This window comes from Corythoichthys intestinalis, chromosome 18, assembly GCF_030265065.1.
Source record: "Corythoichthys intestinalis isolate RoL2023-P3 chromosome 18, ASM3026506v1, whole genome shotgun sequence".
Classification (NCBI taxonomy): Eukaryota; Metazoa; Chordata; class Actinopteri; order Syngnathiformes; family Syngnathidae; genus Corythoichthys; species Corythoichthys intestinalis.
The window spans coordinates 44605342-44630428 of record NC_080412.1 but is presented as its reverse complement, the minus strand read 5'-3'; the positions used below and the strand labels follow the sequence as shown (position 1 = coordinate 44630428).

At 39.9% G+C, this 25087-nt stretch overlaps 3 protein-coding genes across 3 annotated transcripts in view; 1 reads left to right on the top strand and 2 right to left on the bottom strand.

The window, feature by feature from the left end:
• Positions 1 to 199: 199 nt before the first annotated feature.
• ppm1nb (protein phosphatase, Mg2+/Mn2+ dependent, 1Nb (putative)) lies at positions 200 to 9475 on the bottom strand. Its single transcript, XM_057820847.1, has 6 exons — positions 8543 to 9475; positions 6204 to 6775; positions 5997 to 6114; positions 1684 to 1798; positions 1540 to 1594; positions 200 to 1452 (listed from the first exon to the last, which is right to left on the bottom strand). Exons 1-6 carry the CDS (start codon positions 8952 to 8954, stop codon positions 1435 to 1437), a joined length of 1290 nt encoding a protein of 429 aa, XP_057676830.1. The 5' UTR covers positions 8955 to 9475; the 3' UTR covers positions 200 to 1434.
• Positions 8885 to 22915, top strand: rtn2b (reticulon 2b). The gene is made up of 8 exons (XM_057820848.1): positions 8885 to 11978; positions 14345 to 14672; positions 17169 to 17376; positions 20208 to 20346; positions 20415 to 20484; positions 21216 to 21262; positions 21337 to 21395; positions 21470 to 22915. Exons 2-8 carry the CDS (start codon positions 14660 to 14662, stop codon positions 21564 to 21566), a joined length of 633 nt encoding a protein of 210 aa, XP_057676831.1. The 5' UTR covers positions 8885 to 11978; positions 14345 to 14659; the 3' UTR covers positions 21567 to 22915.
• nectin3b (nectin cell adhesion molecule 3b) overlaps positions 22583 to 25087 on the bottom strand; it is a 67552-nt gene continuing 65047 nt past the window's right edge. The window contains exon 8 of the mRNA XM_057820846.1: positions 22583 to 25087. Coding sequence (XP_057676829.1) covers positions 24929 to 25087 — 159 coding nt within the window. The 3' untranslated portion in view covers positions 22583 to 24928.

Below are 25087 nucleotides of genomic sequence, written 5' to 3'. Positions count from 1 at the left end.
GATTGCTTTAACAGAATGTTAATAATGTTAATGCCGTCTTGCTGATTAGAATACACAATATTCTAATTTCCTGACTGTCTCAGGAAATTAGAATATTGTGTATTCTAATTTCCTGAGACAGTCCTGTATATATACACAGGACTGTCTCAAAAAATTAGAATATTGTGTATTCTAATTTTCTGAGACAGTCCAGTATAATGTTATTGGATTTATTGGGATGACGTCATAATAATTTGTACATCATAGATATCATGTTTTTACATGATGGCAATCATGTTTTTACATCATAGATTTCCCGTTGTTACATGATAGTTATCCTGTTTTTACATGATATTTATCACATTTTTAGATGATAATCATCACGTAACTGCTGTTTATGTCATCATGAAAATTCTGGTTAGGTCAAAGGCAAATCTATGCTGAATCCACAACTAGTATTTTTGACCTACAGGTGTTCAAAAACTCAGGTGAATTTACATTGAAAAATTATATATATATTATCGGTTATCGTATCGGTTTCAAAAAATAGACTTCATAATATTATGATGTCTATGCCTACCATTATTAACTTAAACATGATCATAAATCTGTCGGTTTCCCCTCACTTTCCCCCCATTCTGAATCCTCCCCCTCAATGGGCTGAATTCTAAATCAGATGAAATCATGACCCTGCCGACGTCATGCTCCAGCTGGGGACGCTAGAGCGCTATAATGACAGGCGAGGCTAAACGGCAGTTTAAAAGACTAATTTCTCGTCATCTGCGCTTTGCTAAATTGTTGTATATAGTCGAATCGTCTCAAAATATGATTCCAATTCACATAAAATGCCATTTAAGATTTTTTTTTTTATGCTGTCACAGGCACTTTAAGAGTCACATTAAGCTCAGAGTAATGTAACAGTAATCAGGCGATTCATAGATGAGTTGACTCATCGCAAAAATAATTGTCGATTCATCGACTTTCAAACGAATCGGTCGCGGCAGCCCTATTTTGGACGTTTTCCGTCCCTATGCTAAGCTCTTGCAAGAGATGATGTCTCAATAATATAGTGCATTTTCTCTCCGATATAAACTTGAGATTTGCCTTGACTCCTACAAATACATTCGTATCCACTCGTGTTATTTCACAGTTGCTGCTATTCAGTTTTGACAGACTTTTTTTGTTTGTCTTCTGTTTACTGAATATGAGGCAGGTTTTGTTGCTGGGTCAGTGTCGCTGAGTAAGTCTTACAAAATGTCATATACGCTATATATAATTGTACAAATATAGAATGTATCAGAACTGACTCGACCTACTGTTGCATTGTATTCGTTACGACAAGGTGCTGCTCGCTAGGATGATGTAAACAGACATAATATCCCTTTTTTATCCAGGAACATGAATAAAACAGTTCAAATTGACATTACTGACAACGCCGCCATCCAGACTGCCTCTTCAAGAGCCTTCCATACCCTGGTTCAACATTGCAAGAAAAAAAAAAAGTCATAAATAAACTCCTTAAACATAAAGTTGGAGTTTTTGGATCCTTTTTATACTTACATGAGGATTGTGCAATTCTCTCTGCTGGTAGTAAGCGGAAATAATGCAGTTCCTTCTGTAACACACACACACACACAAATGCGCAATGAGCCAATGAGTTCAACTGAACAGTAAGCACACACAGTGACACACACAGACTCTCACTTGCTCTGAATGCCGCCCCCTGGTGGTAATCCCGGGATGACTGCAGATGCGAGAATTGTGAGGACAGCCAGCAAATCAGGATCTTCCCCTCTGGCACATAGCTCATCATAAATCTCTGTTGAGGAGGTAATGTCAAACACAAAGTATATTTATTTCCTCTCTATGGCATCAGAAATTCTACTAAGGCTGGGTGACAAGGCCGGAGCTTATGGGGATGTTTAGGGTGTGCTGGCACCCGAGACAAGGCTTTGAGGGGGCAAGGTTTGTGTTAAAGATAGACTGATACAGTGGTATCAAAATTCCAAAAGCATCTGAACCTTTTGGAATTTCTCACATTTCTGCATGAAATCCCCATCAAATGTGATCCGATCGTTGTCAAAATCACACAGATGAAAAAAAAGTGTCCGCTTTAACTAAAACCACCCAAACATTTATAGCTTTTCATATTTTAATGAGGATAGCATGCAAACGATGACAGAAGGGGGAAAAATAAGTAAGTGAACCCTCTGCCTACTTAGACTTAAAGAGCAACTGAAACCAATTTTTACTAGGGCTATCAAAATTATCGTGTTAACGGGCGTTAATTAATTTTAAAAAAATTAATCACGTTAAAATATTTGACAATGACAGTAAAGTGAAATGCACACTTGTTGTGTTTTATGGAGTTTTGCCGCCCTCTGCTGACGCTTGGGTGCGACTGATTTTATAGGCTTCAGAACCCATGAGCATTGTGTAAGTAATTATTGACATCAACAATGGCGGGCTACAAGTTTATTTTTTGATTGAAAATTTTACAAATGTATTAAAACGAAAACATTAGGAGGGGTTTTAATATTAATTTTCTATAACTTGTACTAACATTTATCTTTTAAGAACTACAAGTCTTTCTATCCATGGATTGCTTTAACAGAATGTTAATAATGTTAATGCCGTCTTGCTGATTTATTGTTAAAATAAACAAACACAGTCCTTATGTACCGCATGTTGAATATATATATCCATCTTATCTTTCCATTCCAACAATAATTTACAGAAAAATATGGCATATTTTATAGATGGTTTGAATTGCGATTAATTGCGATTAATTACGTTTAATTAATTTTTAAGCTGTAATTAACTCAATGAAAAATTTTAATCGTTTGACAGCCCTAATTTTTACCAGACAATTTAAGTCAGGTGTGTGCCCAATCACTGATGGGTGCTTTAAAGCTTCCCTGTCCACTATAAAACACACACCTGGTAAAAAAAAAAAAAAAAATGTCTTGATGAGAAGCATTGTCTGATGTGCATCATGGCTCGGTCAAAAGAGCCATCTGAAGACCTGTGATCAAGGATTGTTGATTTGTATAGAGCCAGGAAAGGATACAAAACAACCTCTAAAAGTCTGGATGTTCATCAATCAACAGTCAGAGAAGTTGTATACAAATAGATAGAGTTTGGCAATGTTGGTTCTTGTTGTGTACCATACAACATCACGTGTGGAGGAAAAATGGAACAGCTCACCAAAATCAACACCTCATCCCCACCGTGAAGCATGGTGGAAAGAGCATCATAATTTGGGGCTGTTTTGCTTCCTTAGGGCCTGGACAACTTGCAATCAATAATGGAAGAATGAATTCAAAAGGATGTTTTGTAGGAAAACCTGAGGCTATCTGTCAGACAGCTGAAGATAAAAAGAGGATGGATGCTGCAACAAGACAATAATCCAAAACACAGAAGTAAATCAACTTCAGAATGGTTTCAGAAGAACAAAATACACGTTGTGGAGTGGCCAAGTCAAAGTCCAGACTTGAATCACATTACGATGCTGTGGCATGACCTAAAGACAGCGATTCATGCCAGACATCCCAGGAATCACACTGAACAAGAGCAGTTATGTAGAGAAGAATGGACCAAGATTAGTCTTGATCGAAGTGCCAGACTGATCTGCAGCTACAGGAAGCGTCTGGTTGACGTTATTGCTGCCAAAGGGGGTGAGGGGCACAAATTATTAAATGTGATGGTTCACTTACTTATTTTTTCCTTTCTGTGATCGTTTGCATACTACCCCCATTAAAATATGAAAACCTATAAATTGATTGATTATATGATGATATGATTTTTTGGTAAAACGGACTGTTTTTTCATCGGTGTGATTTTGACAAAGATCAGATCACATTTAATGTTGATTTTATGCAGAAATGTGAGAAATTCCAAAAGGTTCAGATACTTTTTCATACGACTGTATATTGGCTGGCAGATATATCGGGCCGATATTTGGAAATTGGACAAATATCAGTATTAGGGCTGTCAAAATTATCGCGTTAACGGGCGGTAATTCATTTTTTAAATTAATCACGTTCAAATATTTGACGCAATTAACGCACATCCCCCGCTCAAATAGATTAAAATGTGCACTTGTTACTTGTGCTCTTTGGAGTTTTGTCGCCCTCTGCTGGCACTTGGGTGCGATTGATTTTATGACCATGAGAATTGTGTAATTGTTGACATCAACAATGGTGACTTACTAGTTTATTTTTTGATTGAAAATTTTACAAATTTTATTAAAACGAAAACATTAAGAGGGCTTTTAATATAAAATTTATTTAACTTGTACTAACATTTATCTTTTAAGAACTACAAGTCCCTCTATCCATGGATTGCTTTAACAGAATGTTAATAATGTTAATGCCATCTTGTTGATTTATTGTTATAATAAACAAATACAGTCCTTATGTACTGTATGTTGAATGTATATATCCATTTTGTGTCTTATCTTTCCATTCCAACAATAATTTACAGAAAAATATGGCATATTTTATAGATGTTTGAACTGCGATTAATTGCGATTAATTGCGATAAATTAATTTTTAAGCTGTGATTAACGCGATTAAAATTTTTAATCGTTTGACAGCCCTAATCGGTATCGGCCCTTTTTTTTCTTTTTTAAATTTGACTGCAATATATATAGTATAGTATAGTATAGTATAGTATAGTATAGTATAGTATAGTATAGTATAGTATAGTATAGTATAGTATAGTATAGTATAGTAGGTTGGTTGTTCCAATCATGTTTTTTTGCTTCCGATCCGATCCTGATCGTTTTAGTTTGAGTATCTACCGATCCTGATATTTCCCGATACAATAGCTTTTTTTTTTGCTCCCGATTCAATTCCAATCATTCCCGATAATTTTTCCCGATCATATACATTTTGGCAATGCATTAAGAAAAAAATGAATAAAACTTGGACAAATATATACATTCAACATACAGTACATATTTGTTTGTTATGACAATAAATCCTCAAGATGGCATTTACATTCTCAACATTCTTTCTGTGAGAGGGATCCATGGATAGAAAGACTTGTAATTCTTAAAAGGATAAATGTGACTTTGTATACTGTGACTAAATATTGCCATCTAGTGTATTTGTTGAGCTTTCAGTAAATGATACTGTAGCCATTTAACTGTTCTTTCCAAATGCATGATGGGAAGAGTAACCATGACCGTGTGTAGTGGTACCAATTGATATATCTTCTCTGCGTTGGGAAATAACATAGGGTTTTAAGAAAAAGATCAACTACTACCTCTCTTTCCCCACATTGCATCCCACGATATTTCTAATCAGTGGGAGAGGGATTGTAAGGCTTTAGCCAATTAAAAAAAGGCTCCAAAGGCTGCCAAAATTCACTCTACTCATTTAACGCTGCCTTTTATATATGGGTAAATATAGGTAAATCGGCACCATTATAGATTGAACGCGACAATGTGTGAGTGGGTTGTGCAGCGCATGCGTTAATTGCGTTAAATATTTTAATGTGATAAACTTTTAAAAAATAATTACCGCCGTTAACGCAATACATTTGATAACCCTACCTTAAGCCTAAACTAAAGACTCTGGATGAGTGTAACATATTTTGTCTGTAACGTTAAATACAATTAGGAAACGATTTAATTAAAAAATATATATATATTAAAAAAGGCATGTCCGATATTTTTTTGCCGATTCCGATACTTGACGTGATTGGACCCGATCGATCGGCTCGATCGGGACAACTCTAAAAGTAAGAATAGTGTTAAAATATCACTAACCCCCTTGCTTGACTGGTTATTACCTAATTTTCCACTAGCACCGCCCCCGCCACACACATTGGACGATTGTCTTGAATGGCCTGGGAAAGTGTGGAGGGGGCCACGAATAATCATCCCCTAGGGCCCCCACCCACCGGACGTTCACATCGGGGGGGCCCGTTTATACATATCACACCTGTTCCCTGCTCACACTTGTTCCGCCACTGGAAAGTAAGTTGTGCCATTCTGGAGGACATCCTACCTGCTACTTTGGACTCCAGCAGATCCTCCAGCTCGGCCTCCTGGTGTAACGCCTCGGTGGACAGCTGGGGAGCGCCGGGGAAGCACAGCAGAATGATGCTGATATTGTCCAGGCTGCCCTGCAGTGGAGGAACATCCATATTGATCAAGTAAAACTCAATCACCCATCATGTCTTTTGGATGCTGTACTGAAGAGGCGGGCGCTAACCTTATAGAGGCAGAGGTCAATGACCTGCGAGCAGACGTCCCTCAGGTCGGTGCAGACCAGCAGCCGGTTTCGGACGAAGGCGCAGAGGTCCTCGTTGCCGATGGCGTCCCACACTCCGTCGCAGGCCAGCACCAGGAACTCGTCGGCCGGCGAACGTTCCAGCACGCTCACCTCCGGCTCGGGCGACACCATCTGCTGGTTGGGCGTCCTGTTCTCCGCCCCTTTGTAGCCAAAGTCGCCCAGGGCCCGGGAGACGGCCAGGGAGCCGTTGATGCGTTGGAGGGACACGGATCCGCCGGCGCTCTCGATGCGCTCTTTTTCCAGGGGGCTGTAAGGTTTGTGGTCCTCGGTGGAGAAGCGCACCTGAGCCGAGCGGCACAAGACGGCCCTGGAGTCGCCGCAGTTGGCCAAGTAGATGTTGCAGGGCGAGATGAGAGCGGCCACGACGGTGGTGCCGCCTCGTTCCCATCCTTCTCGGCGGGCCACGGTGTGCAGGTGCTTGTCCGTTTGCAGGAAACCCTCCGTCAGGGCCCCTTTTACCCTGTCGGGGTCATCTTCAGGCCCCAGACCACCTGTCACAAATAACCAAAAATTACACATTGACAATATTTCTGACCATGTGAATGGTACCTTTGTCATTAAGTAAACTCTGGGAGCTGCGAGTACCAGCCATAATGTACCGTAATTTCCCAAATATAATGCGCGACATAAAATCATGGTGTGCATTATAAACGGGTACATTGATGGAGACAGAAATATATATATACATACATATATATAAACTAGGGCTGTCAAAATTATCGCGTTAACGGGCGGTAATTATTTTTTTAAATTAATCACGTTAAAATATTTGACACAATTAACGCACATGCCCCACTCAAACAGACTAAAATGATAGTACAGTGTAATGTCCACTTGTTACTTGTTTTTTGGTGTTTGGCGCCCTCTGCTGGCGTTTGGGTCCAACTGATTTTATGGGTTAGTACAGGGGTGGGCAAACTATTCCACAAAGGGCCGCAGTGGGTGCAGGTTTTTGTTCATACCCATCATGAGGACAGCCTTTCACCAATCTGGTTTCTTACAAGTGCAATCAGTTGACTGCCATCAGGTGTTTCTTGTTTCTACTGAAACCTCATTGGTTAAACTGTCTGTGCTGAATCAGTTGGAACAAAGACCAGGACGCACTGCGGCCCTCGAGGACCGGTTTGCCCACCACCAATTTTAATAAAACGAAAACATTAAGAGGGGTTTTAATATAAAATTTCTATAACTTGTACTAACATTTATCTTTTAAGAACTACAAGTCTTTCTATCTATGGATCGCTTTAAGAGAATAATAAGAGAGTAATGTTAATGCCATCTTGTTGATTTATTGTTATAATAAACAAATACAGTACTTATGTACCGTATGTTGAATGTATATATCCGTCTTGTGTCTTATCTTTCCATTCCAACAATAATTTACAGAAAAATATGGCATATTTTATAGATGGTTTGAATTGCGATTAATTACGATTAATTACTTTTTAAGCTGTAATTAACTCGATTAAAAATTTTAATTGTGTGACAGCCCTAGTTATAATATTTGACGCAATTAACGCACATGCCCCGCTCAAACAGATTAAAATGACGGCAGCATTGCAATGTCCACTTGTTTCTTGTGTTTTTTGGAGATTTGTCACCCTCTGCTGGCGCTTGGGTGCGACTGATTTTATGGGCTTCAGCACCCATGAACATTGTGTAATTATTGACATCATCAATGCCGGGCTACTAGTTTATTTTTTGGTTGAAAATTTTACAAATTTTATTAAAACGAAAACATTAAGAGGGGTTTTAATATGACATTTCTGTAACTTGTACTAACATTTATCTTTTAAGAACTACAAGTATTTCTATCCATGGATCGCTTTAACAGAATGTTAATCATGTTAATGCCATTTTGTTGATTTATTGTTATAATAAATACAGTACTTATGTACAGTATGTTGAATGTATATATCCGTCTTGTGTCTTATCTTTCCATTCCAACAATAATTTGCAGAAAAATATGGCATATTTTATAGATGGTTTGAATTGCGATTAATTACGATTCATGAATTTTTAAGCTGTAATTAACTCGATTAAAAATTTTAATTGTTTAAAAGCCCTAGTAATAATTATAAAGACCAAAAACAGTCAAATGCCCTATAAAAGATGAAATGTGTCCACAGTAGTGACCACAATACCCGAAAGGGTTAAATGATGACAAATTGAGGCCGCTGTCAAGCTTTCGCACCCTAACAGATACCAACACTAGAACTGTTAACATGTTAGCCGTCATTCCACGCGCGTCAACTCACCTGTGGCCAGGATGTGCCCCAGAAGATGTTGCGAGCAGTGCCGCGCCACCGTGCCGCCCGCGTGCCCGTCGAAGACGGCGAAGAAGCTCCAATCGGCTAGTTCCCCCCCGAGCTGAGGCACGCAGTTGTGGTAGTCCTCCATGTTGGCTCTCCATCCTTGCATGCTGGACAGGGCGTAGGTGAGACCCCAGCGGACGCAGCCCTCCTCGCTCAGTTTGTCCAGCACGGGCCTGTCCAGGTAAGGGCTGGGAAGCGCCTCCTCTTTCTCATTCTCCCCGTCGACGGGGCGCTCCCCCTCGGCCGCTCCTCCCCGCCCCCCCTTGAAGAACGAGCTGACCCTCTTCTCAGTCTCTTTGACCAGCTGCCTGACGAAGGCGGGCATCTCCACGCTTCCCTTCTTGGACGTCCTCATGCTTTAGATGCGTTCTTTCCAAGCCTCCCGGTCACGTGCTGCTTCTCGGTGCATGGCCGCCTCATCTGACGGACCTTCTCCTCGCTCTCTCCTCCACCCATCCTCGCTCTCTTCTGCTGCGATTTCACCTTTTCTTCCGTTTTTTCTCGCTGCCTTGTTGTGTTTGCGATGCTTATTCTGCCATTGGCGGGCTATTTATGTGCACCAATCCCCATGCATGCTCCTCTCGCTGTCACCATCATCTTGGAGCTCGTCCTCTCTCCGCATCATCCTGTGAGAAACCGCCGACCAGGGTTGCCAGATCGCAACGACGTTCAGGATAAAAAGCAGCCCAAATGACCTCCTTTTCAAGATAAGAACAACTCTGTAATTTGACTGAATAAATTAACAGTTTGAGACACATTGTAGGGAATCGTTGCGGTTTCACCGATAAGCATCATGGGAAATGTAGTTCTTCTTGGAAAATGTTAAAACTACGTGCATATGTATTCAACATTTAATGCCTAAAAATATATGTTAGTAATCCATGATAGTACTGCTTGTTTTCTGTTGGTAATCTTTCGGGGAAAAAAAACATGCCGAGTAAACACTGCTGCTATGGAACTGACTCCACACATTAAAGTGATCCTCAACCTTAAATACATGTAGGCTCTAATAAACCACAATTGTTCTCTTGTACTAAAATATGTCGTTAGAAACACATAAAATGTTAAATCAATGGCAATATTTTATAATATTTACTACATATTTTGACCGTTAGTTGGTGCCATGGTTTGCGGCCTCGCAGTGATGACGTCACTGGAATCTATCCAGATGTGTAGCGTGTTCAACAATTGCTTATTGCTGCCTAAACTCGCGAAGAAAAATGCCACGATGTGCTGCTTTTGGATGCAATTTCCAGTCAAATGGAAACAAGAGGAGTGAAGTGAGTGGTCAAGGTGGAATTATTATTTTTAATGAATAAATGTGCAAAAGTGGAAGCTTCTCCCCCTTTCTGGTCCCTGTATGCAGGGCCGGCCCAACCTATACGCAGACTATGCAGCTGCTTAGGGCCCCTGACCACTAGGGGGCCCCCAATCTGGCAATTGTTTAATTTATATTCTATTTTGTTTACTACAGTTTGCTTTATTTGACTTTAATGCGTTTTGATACTTGATTACAAGCTTAAAAAAATAAAAGTTCCTTCTTAACTTCTTTCTTTCCTCTTTTAGAAAAAGGTTTGGCGCTGTCTACTGTAAGTACTGACAATCATTTGGGGTGAGAAGTTTGAAGTATGCAGTGCAACAAAATCTGATTAATATACAAAATATGGACGTATGGGTTGGATTGCATGTACGGATTTCACAGTACACTGTGACGAAATGGTGGGCCAAAAATATGGGCCCCTTGGCATTATTTTGCTTAGGGCCCCCAAATGGCCCTGCCTGTATGCACGTATCCTACCCACCACGCGTTACAACTGGCGCCCGAATATTTTTCCTGGATCCTCAGTCAAGAAAGGGATCCGTCTATTTTCTGGATCCGACAGTCTCACCGTGTCTGCAATATTAGTTTTGGATCTGTCTATTTTTTTTATTCGTCAGTCCCACAGCGGCTTTTCGGATCAGTCTATTTTGTGGAATGGACGGCCTGATCGCGGCTGCGACATTGCCATGGGATCGGTCTAATTCCTGGATCTTTCAGTGAGTAAAAAACGCGGATTTGGATTACTATTGCTATCTTTTTGTTGACTATTCTTCGTGACGGTTTTCCCCAAATCATACCAAGTAATCAAAGCAATATGGCATGCTATAGTGACGACAGTGACTCTGACGTGGACCTTACAACAATGTTGGAGTTCGTCAGGGAAAGTATGTCTGCGTACTGCTGAGCTCCCGTGTGAAGAGTGGTCAAGGTGGAAATATTATTTTTTGTTAATAAAATTTGCATAGGTGGAAGCTTCTCCCCTTTTTGGTACTTTTATACACGTATCCTAGCTACCACGCGTTACAATGTACAAGACATGGATTACACAAGGTGTGCTCTTTGGCCTGTACTGTATGTAAAGCACACAACAGCTCTGGATGCTAACAATCTACATAATTATATTGGAATAAGTTTGAAAACGCAATATGCTTACCTTGAATATCTGCTAATAAAACCGGAGTTCCCAACAGCATACACTATCGCTCCCAACTGGAGTTCCCAACAGTTATCATTGAGACTTTTGCCCAACGTTTGTCTTATCAGGTATTTGCTGCACGCATTTTTCCCTGAAGCTCGTCTTGTGAACGACCGACAGTGCTGTCCTGCTCTTCACTTTTCAGATGTGGTTCAAATAGGAAGGGTAGAACTGACCACATGTTGGGAAAGCTAACGAGTGACACGCTGGAATTTCGGCAACGGGACCGGTGACGTCACGCACTGCGACGTAACAAGAATGGCGACCTATCACTTAAAATAATTTTACAAACTTTATTAAAACAAAAACATTGAGGGGTTTTAATATCAAATTATTATAACTCATACTAACATTTATCTTTTAAGAATTACTTGTCTTAAAACTAGAGGATCCCTTTAAGAATTGAAAATGATATGAACAAACATTTTTTTCCTGCTGAAAGAAGAGAGTCTAATCTTTCTTTTGGTAGGTTCCATGTTTATATAGCAACAGAACAGAATTTTCTGTGGGCCTTGCAAAATTAGTCAAAATCCAGTAAAACAGCCGGGAGCGAAGGGGGTTGCACTGGTGAAAATGGCTGGGAGTGAATGAACTACAAGTCTTTCTATCCGTGGATCCCTTTGAAAAAGCACAAATTTGATCAAGCGTTAGAAAATAGCCCAATTGGGCGGAAACCCATCCAAACTGGCAACACTGCCGCAGACCCGCCCACTTCGCTCTGAACCCGCCTCTGATCATACTGGATTATAGGCTCACAGTGATGGATTATGGGACGAGCGGCCATTTAGATAACTGTATGCTTGAGTGATGGCGGGGAGGACAAACACAAAGACAGTGCCTGGTGGGACGGGTTATAAAAACAGGTTTATTTTCAATGTCACTTTTGGCAAAGGCTCGTACTAAACTATAAAGATTTTCATGCACAAATTATATTATTTTTTTAATTGTCACGCTTTTATCATAGGCGGAGTTTGACTTTTGTGAGAGGGGAGGGCAAAATGTATTGATGACCGCGAAACGCAGTGTCAGCAATAGACAGCCTGTTTCCTGCAGAGCTGCTGGATTGCAAATGTTGCTATTCAATCTAAATTTATTGATTTATAAATTTTAACCTGAAAACATAGCCAACGCGATTGATTGTATGCATGGGTCATCAGTTATTCTCATGCGCGCATTTGTTGTTTTTTATTGGTATGCTAAGCATGCAGGCACTATTGACTCGCTCTAGTTTAGCCACAGCGGAGCCCTGAAACTAACAAATAACAAAAAAACTGCAAATAATATGTTGAAATTAAACTCCACCGACTAATTAAACCCCCGCTAACTCGAAGCCACCCCCTTTCAACTCCGCCTATGGTTTGTATTTTTAAAAAATGTTTTACAGTATTACATTCATGTATAGGACAGGGGTGTCAGACATGACCTATAAAATTTATAGTCCAACTTTTCACATTACACACCCATTTCTACTTTAAAATTAACGCTCCATGCAATATAAGAGTAAATCATGTGATTTATAACCAGGCGATTAGTGGACTCAATTCATTAATGGTTTCCCTAATGATTGTACAACTATATACAGTGGTATGAAAAAGTATCTGAACCGTTTGGAATTTCTCACATTTTTGCATAAAATCACCATCAAATTTGATCTGATTTTTGTCAAAATCACACAGATGAAAAAACTGTCTGCTTTAACTAAAACCACCCAAACATAAATAGGTTTTCATATTTTAATGAGGATAGCATGCAAACAATGACAGAAGGGGGAAAAATAAGTAAGTGAACCCTCTCCCTAAGGAGACTTAAAGAGCAATTGAAACCATCTTTTACCAAACAATTTAAACCAGGTGTGTGCCCATTTACTGATGAGTGGTTTAAAATTGCCCTGCCCACTATAAAACACACACCTGGTAAGAATTGTCTCGATGAGAAGCATTGTCTGATGTGCATCATGGCTCGGTCAAAAGCGATGTCTGAAGACCTGCGATCAAGGATTGTTGATTTGTATAAAGCTGGGAAAGGATACAAAACCATCTCTAAAAGTCTGGATGTTCATCAATCGACAGTCAGAAAAGTTGTCTACAATTGAGAGAGTTTGGCACTGTTGCTTCTCTCCCAAGGAGTGGCCGTCCACCAAAGATGACGCCGAGAGTTCAGCACAGAATACTCAGAGAGGTAAAAAAGAACCCGAGAGTGTCTGCTAAAGACTTACAGAAATCACTGGCACAGTCCAATATCTCTGTGCACACATCATATATGTAAAACTATGGCCAAGAATGGTGGTCATGTCAGGACTCCATGGAGGAAGCTACTGCTGTCTAAAAAAAACCCCAAAACATTTTTGCTCGTTTAATGTTCGCCGTAAGGCACTTGGACAATCCATAGAAGTTTTGACAATTTTTTTGTGGACTGATGAAACCAAAGTTGAATTGTTTGGGAGTAACACACAACGTCATGTGTGGAGGAAAAATGGAACGGCTCACCAGCATCAACATCTCATTCTCACCGTGAAGCATGGTGGAGGGAACATCATGATTTGGGGCTGTTTTGCTACCTCAGGGCCTGGACAACATGCAATCATTCATGGAAGAAAGAATTCAAAAGTTTTGCAGGAAAACCTGAGGCAGTCTTTCAGACAGTTGAAGCTAAAAAGAGGATAGACGCTGCAACAAAACAATGATCCAAAACACAGAAGTAAATCAAATTCAGAATGGTTTCAGAAGAACAAAATAAAAGTTCTGGAGTGGCCAAGTCAAAGTCCAGACTTGAACCCCATTGAGATGCTGTGGCATGACCTAAAGACAGGGATTCATCCCATACATCCCAGGAGCCTGACTAAACTACAGCAGTTTTGTAGAGAAGAATGGGCCAAGATTAGTCCTGATCGATGTGACGGACATATCTGCAGCTACAGTAAGTGTCTGTTATTGCTGCCAAAGGGGGCGCACAAAATATTAAATAGGATGATTCACTTACTTATTTCCCCCCCCGTTCAGTCATTGTTTGCATACTATCCTCATTAAAATATGAAAACCTATGAATGTTTGGGGGGTTTTAGTTAAAGCAGACACTTTTTTTTATCTGTGTGATTTTGACAAAGTTCAGATCACATTTGATGGTGATTTTATGCAGAAATGTGAGAAATCCCAAAAGGTTCAGATACTTTTTAATATCACTGTAACAGGGTTGTCAATGGATTTAAAAAAAAAAAATCAAATTCATCCAGCTGCACGAGAGCTGGCGGCCTTACAAACATCTTTGAAACGGAGTGAGGACAGATGCAAGTGGTCTGTCAACTGGCACGGGAGGGCGCGCCAGTGTCTGCAAACTGAGGGATGAGTACACTCTGATGTCTCAAGTTGCCAATTTGTGCATGCATGTGTGCGTGCCTGCCAATCCAAAGTGAGGCTATCCAATACGGGATATAATTAGGCCAGGCCGTCCTTATTTTGCTGACAGCGCGGGGCAGGCCAAAAAAAGCCTGCGGCACTGCAAAGCCAACGTAAAGGGAGCGAGGAGAACCAGCAGGACCTCCGCCGAAATGGCCGGCAAACGTAAGGAAAACAATGGTCGCGCACTTGCTCGGGATGTCATTCACTCACGGGAAATGGTTTATTGGATATGTACGGGAAAGCTGTAGGAAGAGCTGCCGGTCCAATGTGTTTCATTTATAGAGTCGAGTCAGAGTATGATTGATTGAGTATTTTGTTCATTTACAATGATGAAGAGTTTACATGCGCTGAATTTGAAAGTTATTGTAGTATTGACAGATGTTGTGTACAAGCTCCCTTCCTGTCCTGACAGGTTGGATTGGAGATTAATTGACTGTTGTGAATTGAATTTTCATTTTAAATTCATAATTTTGATCAGTGGGAAGCTTTTTTCTTTCTTTCCCATAGTTCCCCATTTCACTGGGTGCTGCATGGTTTCTTATGATGACAATTTATGCAATTAACTGTTATTAGGTCATATAAATCTTTTGAGCCGGGATGTTTTCGACAGACAAAATAAGACCTGTTTGAAAATTCCACAAAAATGAATATGTGAAATCATTGGTGGCGAGAGACAATTTGGAAGCGAATTACTCTTAAAATTGATTAAAATAAATAATAAAATCTTTGGCTTAATTTTTTTTTTGTATTTCCTAAACGATTTTCAATTAATTTGTAATTATTATTCAATTACGTATATACTGTAATTTTCTGAGTATAAGCTGCTACTTTTTTGTTGATTTGTTGCTTATTTATTGATTTGTTTGGGTTATAAGTAACAATTTATTTGACAGCGGTGTCATAAGACTGCCATAAGACCGCCATAATTATGACATGACAACGTCATGGGCATTAATGAATGATTATGACACGTCATTCAGTGTCACCTTGAAAATTTTGTCACGAACTCCATTTATGTCCAGCTTGGATCTTTTACAATCTATTCAAAAGTAAGATAATTAGCCAGATGACCCAAAATGAAATCAGTCTCATGCATTCATTAATGCTCATGGCAGTGTCATGTCATAATCATGATAGTTAAAGATGTCCCGATCGATCGGGTCCGATCACGTCATTTTCAAAGTATCGGAATCGGCAAAAAAAATATCGGACATGCCTTATATATATGTACATATATATATATATTAATTAAATCGTTTTTCTAATTGTATTTAACATAACAGACATAATGTCTTACACTCATCCAGAGTCTTTAGTTTTGGCTTAAAGTAGGGCTGTCAAATTTATCGCGTCAACGGCGGTAATAACATTAAAATATTTAACGCAATTAACGCATGCGCTGCACTACCCACTCACGCATTGTCGCGTTCAATCTATAATGGCACTGTATTACGTATACATAGAGCTAAAAGGCAACGTGAAATGAGTAGAGAGATTTTGGGCAGCCTTTGAAGCCTTTTTTAATTGGCTAAAGCCTTACAATCCCTCTCTCAACAATTAGAAATACCGTGGGAAGCAATGTGCGGAAGAAAGGTAGTAGTTGATCTTTTATTAACACCCTACTTTATTTCCCAACGCTGAGAAGATGTATCAATTGGTACCATTATGCAGAGTCATGGTTGCACTTCCCATCATGCATTTGGGCAGAAGTTAAATGGCTGCAGTATCATTTACTGAAAGCTCATAAAACTCCACTAGATGGCAATATTTGGTCAGAATATACAAAGTCACATTTATCCTTTAAGAATTACAAGTCTTTCTATCCGTGGATCCCTCTCACAGAAAGAATGTTAATAATGTAAATGCCATCTTGAGGATTTATTGTCATAATAAACAAATACAGTACTTATGTACTGTATGTTGAATGTATATATTCGTCCGAGTTGTATTCATTTTTTTCTTAACGCATTGCCAAAATGTATATGATCGGGAAAAATTATCGGGAATGATTGGAATTGAATCGAGAGCAAAAAAAAAAAAAAAAAAGCAATCGGATCAGGAAATATCGGGATCGGCAGATACTCAAACTAAAACGATCGGATCGGGAGCAAAAAAACATGATCGGAACAACCCTAATGATAGTCTTATGGCGCCACCGTCAAACAAAGTGTTACCAAATACCATAACTAGCAATTAATGAAACAACTGCAACAGTAACTGAAGAAATTAGCACAGAACATCAATTTTGATTGCTATTTACATCTGTAGCGCCGCAATGCATGCTAGGAGGCATGTTGGGGGACAACAGTGTTGACAGCAGGTGGAGCAGTGATGGCCAAATGAAGCTTCTTGAAGCAATGAAGCGTTGCAGACAATTGGTTCAAAGCTTCATGCTGGTTCATTTGGTTTTATGACAGTCTTACGATGCTGCTGTCAAAGTGTTACCGGTTAATATCTTTTGGTGAAAATACCCGATTATACAGTGAGGACAGCTGCGGCTTATAGTCAAGTGTGGCTTATCGATGAACAAATGCCGTTTTTGTGTCAAATTTGGGGGATTGCGCCTTATCGTCCGAAAATTACGCTATTTCTTTTTCATTTCTGTAATTCACGGAGTCACTATCAGTGCCAGTGAATGAGTTAAGCTGTTTTTTGTAGTCATGGAGCTGGTCTACTGGAGGAGCATGAGCAGGACCGGTTTGGTGTTCACCGGCTCAGTAGTGTGCCTGGCCAGTCTGTTCCAACTGAGTGCCATCACTGTGCTCTCTCACATTTGTTTGGGGGTCATGTGCCTCACCTTTCCCATGCGCTTCTACTACAAACTTTTGGAGCTGCTACGCTGCAACCCCGGCTTGCATCCTTTCCAGTGAGTCCACACTGCAACAACACACCTCTTTAAAACGAGTTAAATTCCTATGTTTTCAGTGTAAATCCACTAGAAATAAGTGCTTCAAGTCAATTTTTTATGCACTTAGATTTCTTGAAGTAAGCTATAAAAATAGCTGGCCGTAAATCATCTTAACAGATTTATTTTAGGCAATAAATGAGTATATTTAATCTTTAAAAAAAGGCTTGTTTGTCAGAAATGTTCCTAATTGAAGTATATTGTTCAAAAATTGAATGCCAATTTTTCCTTGATTTAGGTGAAAAATGACCAACTTTTAAATGTATGGGCTTAATGAGAACAAATATTAATACAGTATTTACTTAAAGTGCCTATGACAGCAAAAAGCATGTTTATTTCATATTTCATGTGGTATTTTATGCTCCTGAATGAAATGGACCACTTGGATTTGTGTGGAATCCATCAATTTATATATTCAATTTTTTTAATCCTGCACCATGAAAATGAGTGACTTTCTGGATTGAGGAGGAATGCAAATGTGATGTCACCCGAGTCAGCATCTCACATTACAGCATTGCTTTATAGCATGCAGATGGACTTCGGATTCATCTGATTTTGCGGATTAATCCGTTTTTTTTTCGCATCACGCCAGCCAAATGCGCAGGGTTTTGTTGCTGCTCCAGGGTGAGCCTTTTTGGGTTTTAAAAAGTTCCCGTTCAGTGCGGAGATTAGCCAGAACAAGTCCCACAACTGTGGGACCCTTGGACTTACAAGGAAGTAAGTAAACATTATGTTTTGTATTATGTCAAATACTGGGCACACGTTTTAATAAGGAGGTGGCTTGCATTTTGTGGCTGACAATGCTCCTTGTCCAACCAAGAAAGCCACTCGGTCGACGACCGACGGCTTGTCGCACACCCCCCTCGGTCCTCTTCGCGTGCCCGCCGGGAGAGCGCTTAACTCAGCTTATGCTCATATCGTCAAGACTTCCAGCCCCGTCTGCCCTCTTCGTGTGCCCTGCAATTGACCACTATCCTAGGGTTGGGCTCAGGCAGCTACACGCTCCTCCGACTTCGGCCAGTTTGTCCGGCGGTCATTCTCCGGCTTCTACCACGGCAACGAGCTCTCCTCTGTCCGCAGTAGGGGAACGGCAAGCTGTAACTTGCTTGCTGCCAGGGGAGTTGCCGATCGGTGAAACCAATCAACAACCCCGTCGCCATGTGACATGATCCGGTGTAGTTATGTGTGATTTTTCGTTTTCGAAGGTGAGAATAAGACTTGTAAACACCGCTCGGTTGAGGTTCGCATGTCGACTAGCTGTCACGCCTCCTGGTTTGTTCACGCTCTCCAAAGCCGAGGCAGAGAAATGACAAAAGCTGGACTGAAATCCGATGGCATAAAGGTGCAAGAAGTCGACAATTTTGACCATTATGGAGTAATTTTGCCCTGTCGTACTGAATTAGTGCATTTTTGATATTTCATATTCCATTTAGGAAAAGATTTATTTGTCATGATCATACCATTTATTTAGAAATTGGGGAAAAATACTTAGATAAAACGAATATTCCGTAAAAATAATGGAGTAGAGAGATTGAAACAATGACATTTTGATGCTCTCTTTGTCCCATTTTCCTCGTTCTGAATCTTCCCCCTCAATTGGCTGAATTCTAAATCAGATGAAATTGTGACCCTGCCGACGTCATCCTCGAGCTGGAGACGCTCGAGCGCTATAATGACAGGCAGGGCTAAACAGCAGATTTCTCGTCATCTGCGCTTTGCCAAATTGTTGTGTATCGCCAAATCGTCACAAAATATGATTCTAATTCACATAACAATGCTATTTAATAAAGATGTCCCAATCGATCGGGTCCGATAACGTCATTTTCAAAGTATCGGAATCTGCAAAAAAATATCGGACATGCCTTTTTTTAATATATATATATATATATATATATATTTTATTTAAAAACGTTTTCTAATTGTATTTAACGTTACAGACAAAATGTCTTACACTCATCCAGAGTAGTTTGGGCTTAAAGGAGGGCTATCAAAATTATTGGTTGATGGCGGTAATAATTTTTAAAAATTAATCACGTTAACGCATGCGCTGCACGACCCACTCACGCATTGTCGCGTTCAATCTATAAAGACGCCGTTTTACCTATAGACAGCGCTAAAAGGCAGCGTATAATGAGTAGAGAGAATTTTGGCAGACTTTGGAGCCATTTTTTATGTGGCTAAAGCCTTACAATATCTCTCTCAGCAATTAAAAATGAAGTGGGAGGCAATGTGGGGAAGAAAGGTCGTAGTTGATCATTTTCTTAACATCCTTTGCTCTTTCCCAACGCAGAGAAGATATATCAATTGGTGCCCCAATGCACAGTCATGGTTACACTTCCCATCATGCATTTGGGCAGAAGTTAAATGGCTGCAGTATCATTTACTGAAAGCTCACCAAATACACTAGATGGCAATATTTAGTCACAATATACAAAGTCACATTTATCCTTTAAGAATTACAAGTCTTTCTATCCGTGGATCCCTCTCACAGAAAGAATTAATAATGTAAATGCCATCTTGAGGATTTATTGTCATAATGAACAAATACAGTACTTATGTACTGTATGTTGAATGTATATATTCGTCCGAGTTTTATTCATTTTTTTCGGATCGGGAGCAAAAAAAAACATGATCGGAACAACCCTACTATTTAAGATTTTTTTCATGCTGTCACAGGCACTTTAAGGTAAGTGGAATAATCTGATGCATTAATCTGTTAACTAGTCTTTAACGAGACTTAAGTAAAAATCTGTAAGAAATTATACATTTGCAGTATACTTATATACTTCCAGGTCATATTTGGACTATGACAGTTCACTGACAGACAAAGAAATGGTGATGCTTGTGGAGGAGGCGGTACTGCTGATGGCATTTGCCGTCACTGAGCTCAAACGTCTTCTATTCATTGAAAACATATTGGACTCGCTCAAGGTTAGAAACTGAATTTTGAAAGAAAAACAAAAAAATTCTCATTGAAATATTTTTTTTTTTTCTCTTAGTTTGTTTTGCTGCTCTACATGCTGACGTACGTCGGCGTCCTCACTACTGGATTGACTCTGATCATAACAGGTCAGTTTGTGTATGTATAAGCACAAGATATGTCGTTTGAAAAGCATGGCGGTTTTGTGAGGGGGAAAAAAACTATGTTACAGTGAGAGAAGGAGCTTCATTTTTAAGAAAATATGCATTGCAGCCATTTTATGGCATTTATTAGCAAAAAGACAATTCTTACCAGGTGTGTGTTTTATAGTGGGCAGGGCAGCTTTAAACCACTCATCAGTGATTGGGTACACACCTGACTTCAATTATTTGGTAAAAATTGGCTTCAATTGCTCTTTAAGTCCCCTTTGGCACTGGGTTCACTCACTTATTATTCCCCCTTCTGTTATTGTTTGCATGCTATACTCACCAAAATATGAAAAGCTATAAATGTTTTGGTGGTTTTAGTTAAAACACTGTTTTTTCATCTGTGTGATTTTGTCAACGATCAGATCACATTTGATGCAAAAATGTGAGAAATTCCAAAAGGTTCGGATAGTTTATCATACCACTGTATACAGTATATCTATATATATGTATTTTTGAACACACCTCTCACTTACACAACAACTCCAACTTACGCAATGTCTTGAAGTACTGCTGTGTATTGGATATGAAAAGTCTAAGCACCCCTCTATGAAATTGAATGCAAATTTTAAAAAATCGGATCTGAAATCATTTGAAAAATTTGCACTTAATTAATTCTTTATATTCATTTAATATGTATAAAATGACAATATTTCATTTTGTGTGTGTTACAGCTGCCATTGTTCTATTTTCCTTTCCTTTGTTCTACAAAAAACAGCAGGTAAGAATGCATATATCCGAATGGATTAATGCTTAACAGTCGATGGTGTAAAACTATGCTCTTATACTCTCCAGGTGAGAATAAGAAGGGTGGTCAGAGCATACAAAGCTTTTGAGAAGAAAATCACAACCTGGTGAGTAAACATTGCTTAAGTTGCCATGTTCCTTTTTTATGAAACCACATACTGTTATCATGTGATTCTGTCAGGTGTCTGGGGGTACGCGATGCCGTCAGAGCATCTCGAGCGCAAGCCGCCGCCGCTGCTGCCGGGCCGTCCTCTAAGCAGAAAGCGAAGGCAAAGTAAGATGTCAGATCAAAATGTCCTCAGAGAGTCCACCGTGACGTCGTTTTTTGAAGCAGCATCTTCTGTAATCGATGCTGACAGCTGAAACAAAGCTGCTATTCATTAGCGGGAGATGTGTGAGGAGAGAGGAATTTGATTCTGTGAGATACTTTGTGTGGGCAAAACGCTTCACACGTTCACTTTAGTCAGGGATGGCACGAATACAGAATCGCCGTTTTTTTGTTGTTGTTGGGTTTTTGAAGTGGCAACAAGTCTATTTTAACACAAGCACCATGTTCCTGTTAAAACACAAAATGGATGTCGTTGGAATAAAACTGCATTGAGCCTTACCTGTCAATCATATTTTAGATAATGGACTTTTTGTCTGTTTTTGAATCGTCTTATTTTTGAATTTTAGTTTGTATTAAATAAAAACTGATGTTTTTTGCATTCTTGTCCGTTTTAATTTTGTGCATAATATACGGCGCACTGCACTGTACTCCAACTACCATGTCTTATCTTTGAATCTCCATTCGTATTTTTGGAAGATTTCAATCTTTGTTTCAGGCAATTTCTCAACACTTGGACATCTGTTGATTTTTATTTCACTGCAGCTGTGAACCCAAACGTGGCGAAATTGAAACGCACACTATTTTGCAGATAAGCAAAAAAAAAATAAAAAAAAAATTATTATTTCCTCCACCAAGACATTTATAAAGCAGCAAATTGGGAAACCGCATTGATATTATTCCTTTTTTGTTTTTGTTTTTTTGGGCTATTTGTCCTTTTTTACTTAAATTTAAAAAAAAGAAAAAAAAAAGGCTGTAATAATCACTATAGGTAATATTTTATTCTGTCTTACTTTTACTGTTTTCAGTATTTATTTTGATGATGTAAGTGATGACGGAAATAAAAACGGAAATGGATTGAAGGCACCTGTTATTGTAGTTCTTCATGCAACCGCTAGATGCAGCTGTTGGAGAGTGTCCAGTTTGCATCAAAGGCAGATGAGACTTTGACCTGAAAGTTGCAACGACAGCAAAATGTCAAAAACTACAAAACTACACGTGTAGTCGAGTCATATATGTAACCGGCGTTGCATGGAGTTACATATATCCACAAACAGGCAGAGGAAAGATCAACTTGGTTGTTTATTTCACATTTTCCGGTGGGTATACACTCCAAAAAACCAACTATTTGTAGACAATTCAAACCTACATTCACCATAAACATTACAATATGTTTTGTGAATTGCGATAAATATCGCCCAGTACTATTTTGCAGTACTCTTCAAGTACTTTTCTAAATACAGTATATATAAAAAAAAATAAATAAAAAAAAAACAATGTAAATAGTTGCCCTGATATGTGCCTGGAATCTACAGTGTATCACAAAAGTGAGTACACCCCTCGCATTTCTGCAGATATTGAAGTATATCTTTTCATGGGACAACACTGACAAAATGACGCTTTGACACAATTAAAAGTAGTTACTGAAGAGGCTGAGGGTAAAGGTGATGGACTGGCCAAGCATGTCTCCAGACTTGAACCAAATAGAACATCTTTGGGTGATCCTCAAGCGCAAAGTCTCAAATATCCGGCAGCTCCGCAACGTCGTCATGGAGGAGTGGAAGAGCATTCCAGTGGCAACCTGTGAAGCTCTGGTCAACTCCATGCCCGGGAGAGGAAAGGCAGTTCTGGATAATAGTGGTGGCCACACAAAATATTGACAGTTGACATGTTAATATTGACAACTTTCACTAAGGCAGTACTCAATTAGGACATTTAGGGATGTAGTTTCTCAGGGGTTGAAGGGAATAGTTAACTTTCTCGCACACACCATATAACTGTTTGCATTACTCTAACACTTAATATAATCAATCAGAGAATAGTATCGTTTCTCATATGTACTGTAGGACTGTTTGTACTACTCTAACACACCTAATATAAAATAAATAGCGCACCATAGTTTCATGAAGAGAAGCAGAATAGATACACAACGCCATCTTATCACAGAACCCCAACGTGCGCGTCGAGCAAGATTGACGAACCAACTCACGCAATTAATTCCCCCGGCCACTCCAAGACAAAGAGCAGGGCGTTCAGTCCTAAAACAAGGAGCGTCTCGCCCAGCCAGGATAACAAGTTGATAGCGGGCGCTTGGGACGTCAAACCCGGCGTCGGTCGCTGTGGCAACCGCCTCCCAGCCACGAAGGATGACGCAAGAACCTAACCGCCCAAAACTGGCCACAGAGGGATGATCCCAAGACAACACCCAGCCACACCTTCGGCCCGGCCCACTCCACCGCAGCTTCAAAAAGACTGGACACTAAGATAACAAACGGTCGCTGCTCGGAAACATTTCTATCCAGCCTTGTTTTGGATCCAGCAGGGTCCCTCCGTCGTCTGTTTTGTCTTGTTTTTTGACCAATGTCAACGAACAAATTGTCAACCTGTTTTCGGTGAGCCTTATTGAGACTTTTGGAACATGGAGTCAGTACAAAGGGTTATCAAAGGAGGGGAACGCGCGTAATTTTGGATCCTCCCGGTTGACTTGCTTGCGGAGCAGTCACACCGTTTCTGTGTGGCTTGGCCGGGAGGCCTGAATTCCTTCAGGGTGTACTCACTTTTGTTGCCAGGGGTTAAGATATTAATGGCTATATTTTGAGGGGAAAATAAATGAACTATTTTATAAGCTGCACACAGACAACTTTTCATTGTGTCAAAGTGTTATTTTGTCAGTGTTGTCCCATGAAAAGATATACTTAAATATCTGCAGAAACGCGAGGGGTGTACTCACTTTTGTCATACACTGTTCAATGTAACCCTGTGGATCCTTGTGCCTGAACTATATTAGTATGTATTTACTACTTATACTTGATTTCAGGGTTTATCATGTATCACTACTTGGTTATTCTGTATAAGAATTTTTTTAAAAAATGAAATGCAGCAAATTGTCTAGATGCAAATAAAAAAATACAGTATTAGCTTATTGTGGTTTTTGTTTCTTTGAGGTCAAAGTGAATGATCATGTTTCAGTGCGATTGACGGCAAACGACGTCCCATCCTTTTTGACCATCAAAATGGATTGGACGTCAACAGCAGCCAAAGAGTGAACTCCTCTAAGACAGGTGTGTCAAAACTACAACGGGTTGTTCTAACTGACACGCACGTTGGGCAAGGGCTCATTCGCCCATCCCAGTCAAAATGGATTAGCTGTCGAGCGCAGTCAATGGTAGCCACTGAGTTAACTTATTTGGCTAGAAATAAACTAGTGAGTTTGACACCCTTGCTCGAAGAGAAGGTGCGTTTGGCCTCAGTTACGTCCGGATGTTTCTTCATCAATGAACAAAGGCTGCTCAGCCTTTAAAATGAGGCTTCAAATCACACATAGTGTTCACGGTGGTTGATGAAGACCCGCTCCGACCCGCTTTGATGACAAACCCACTCCAAACGGGACCGCCGCGTGGGGCTCTGTCGTGCAGGGACCGCCGGGGTACGCCGTTTCTCGGTGGCCTCGCACCTGCGCTCGGCCTGGCGGCT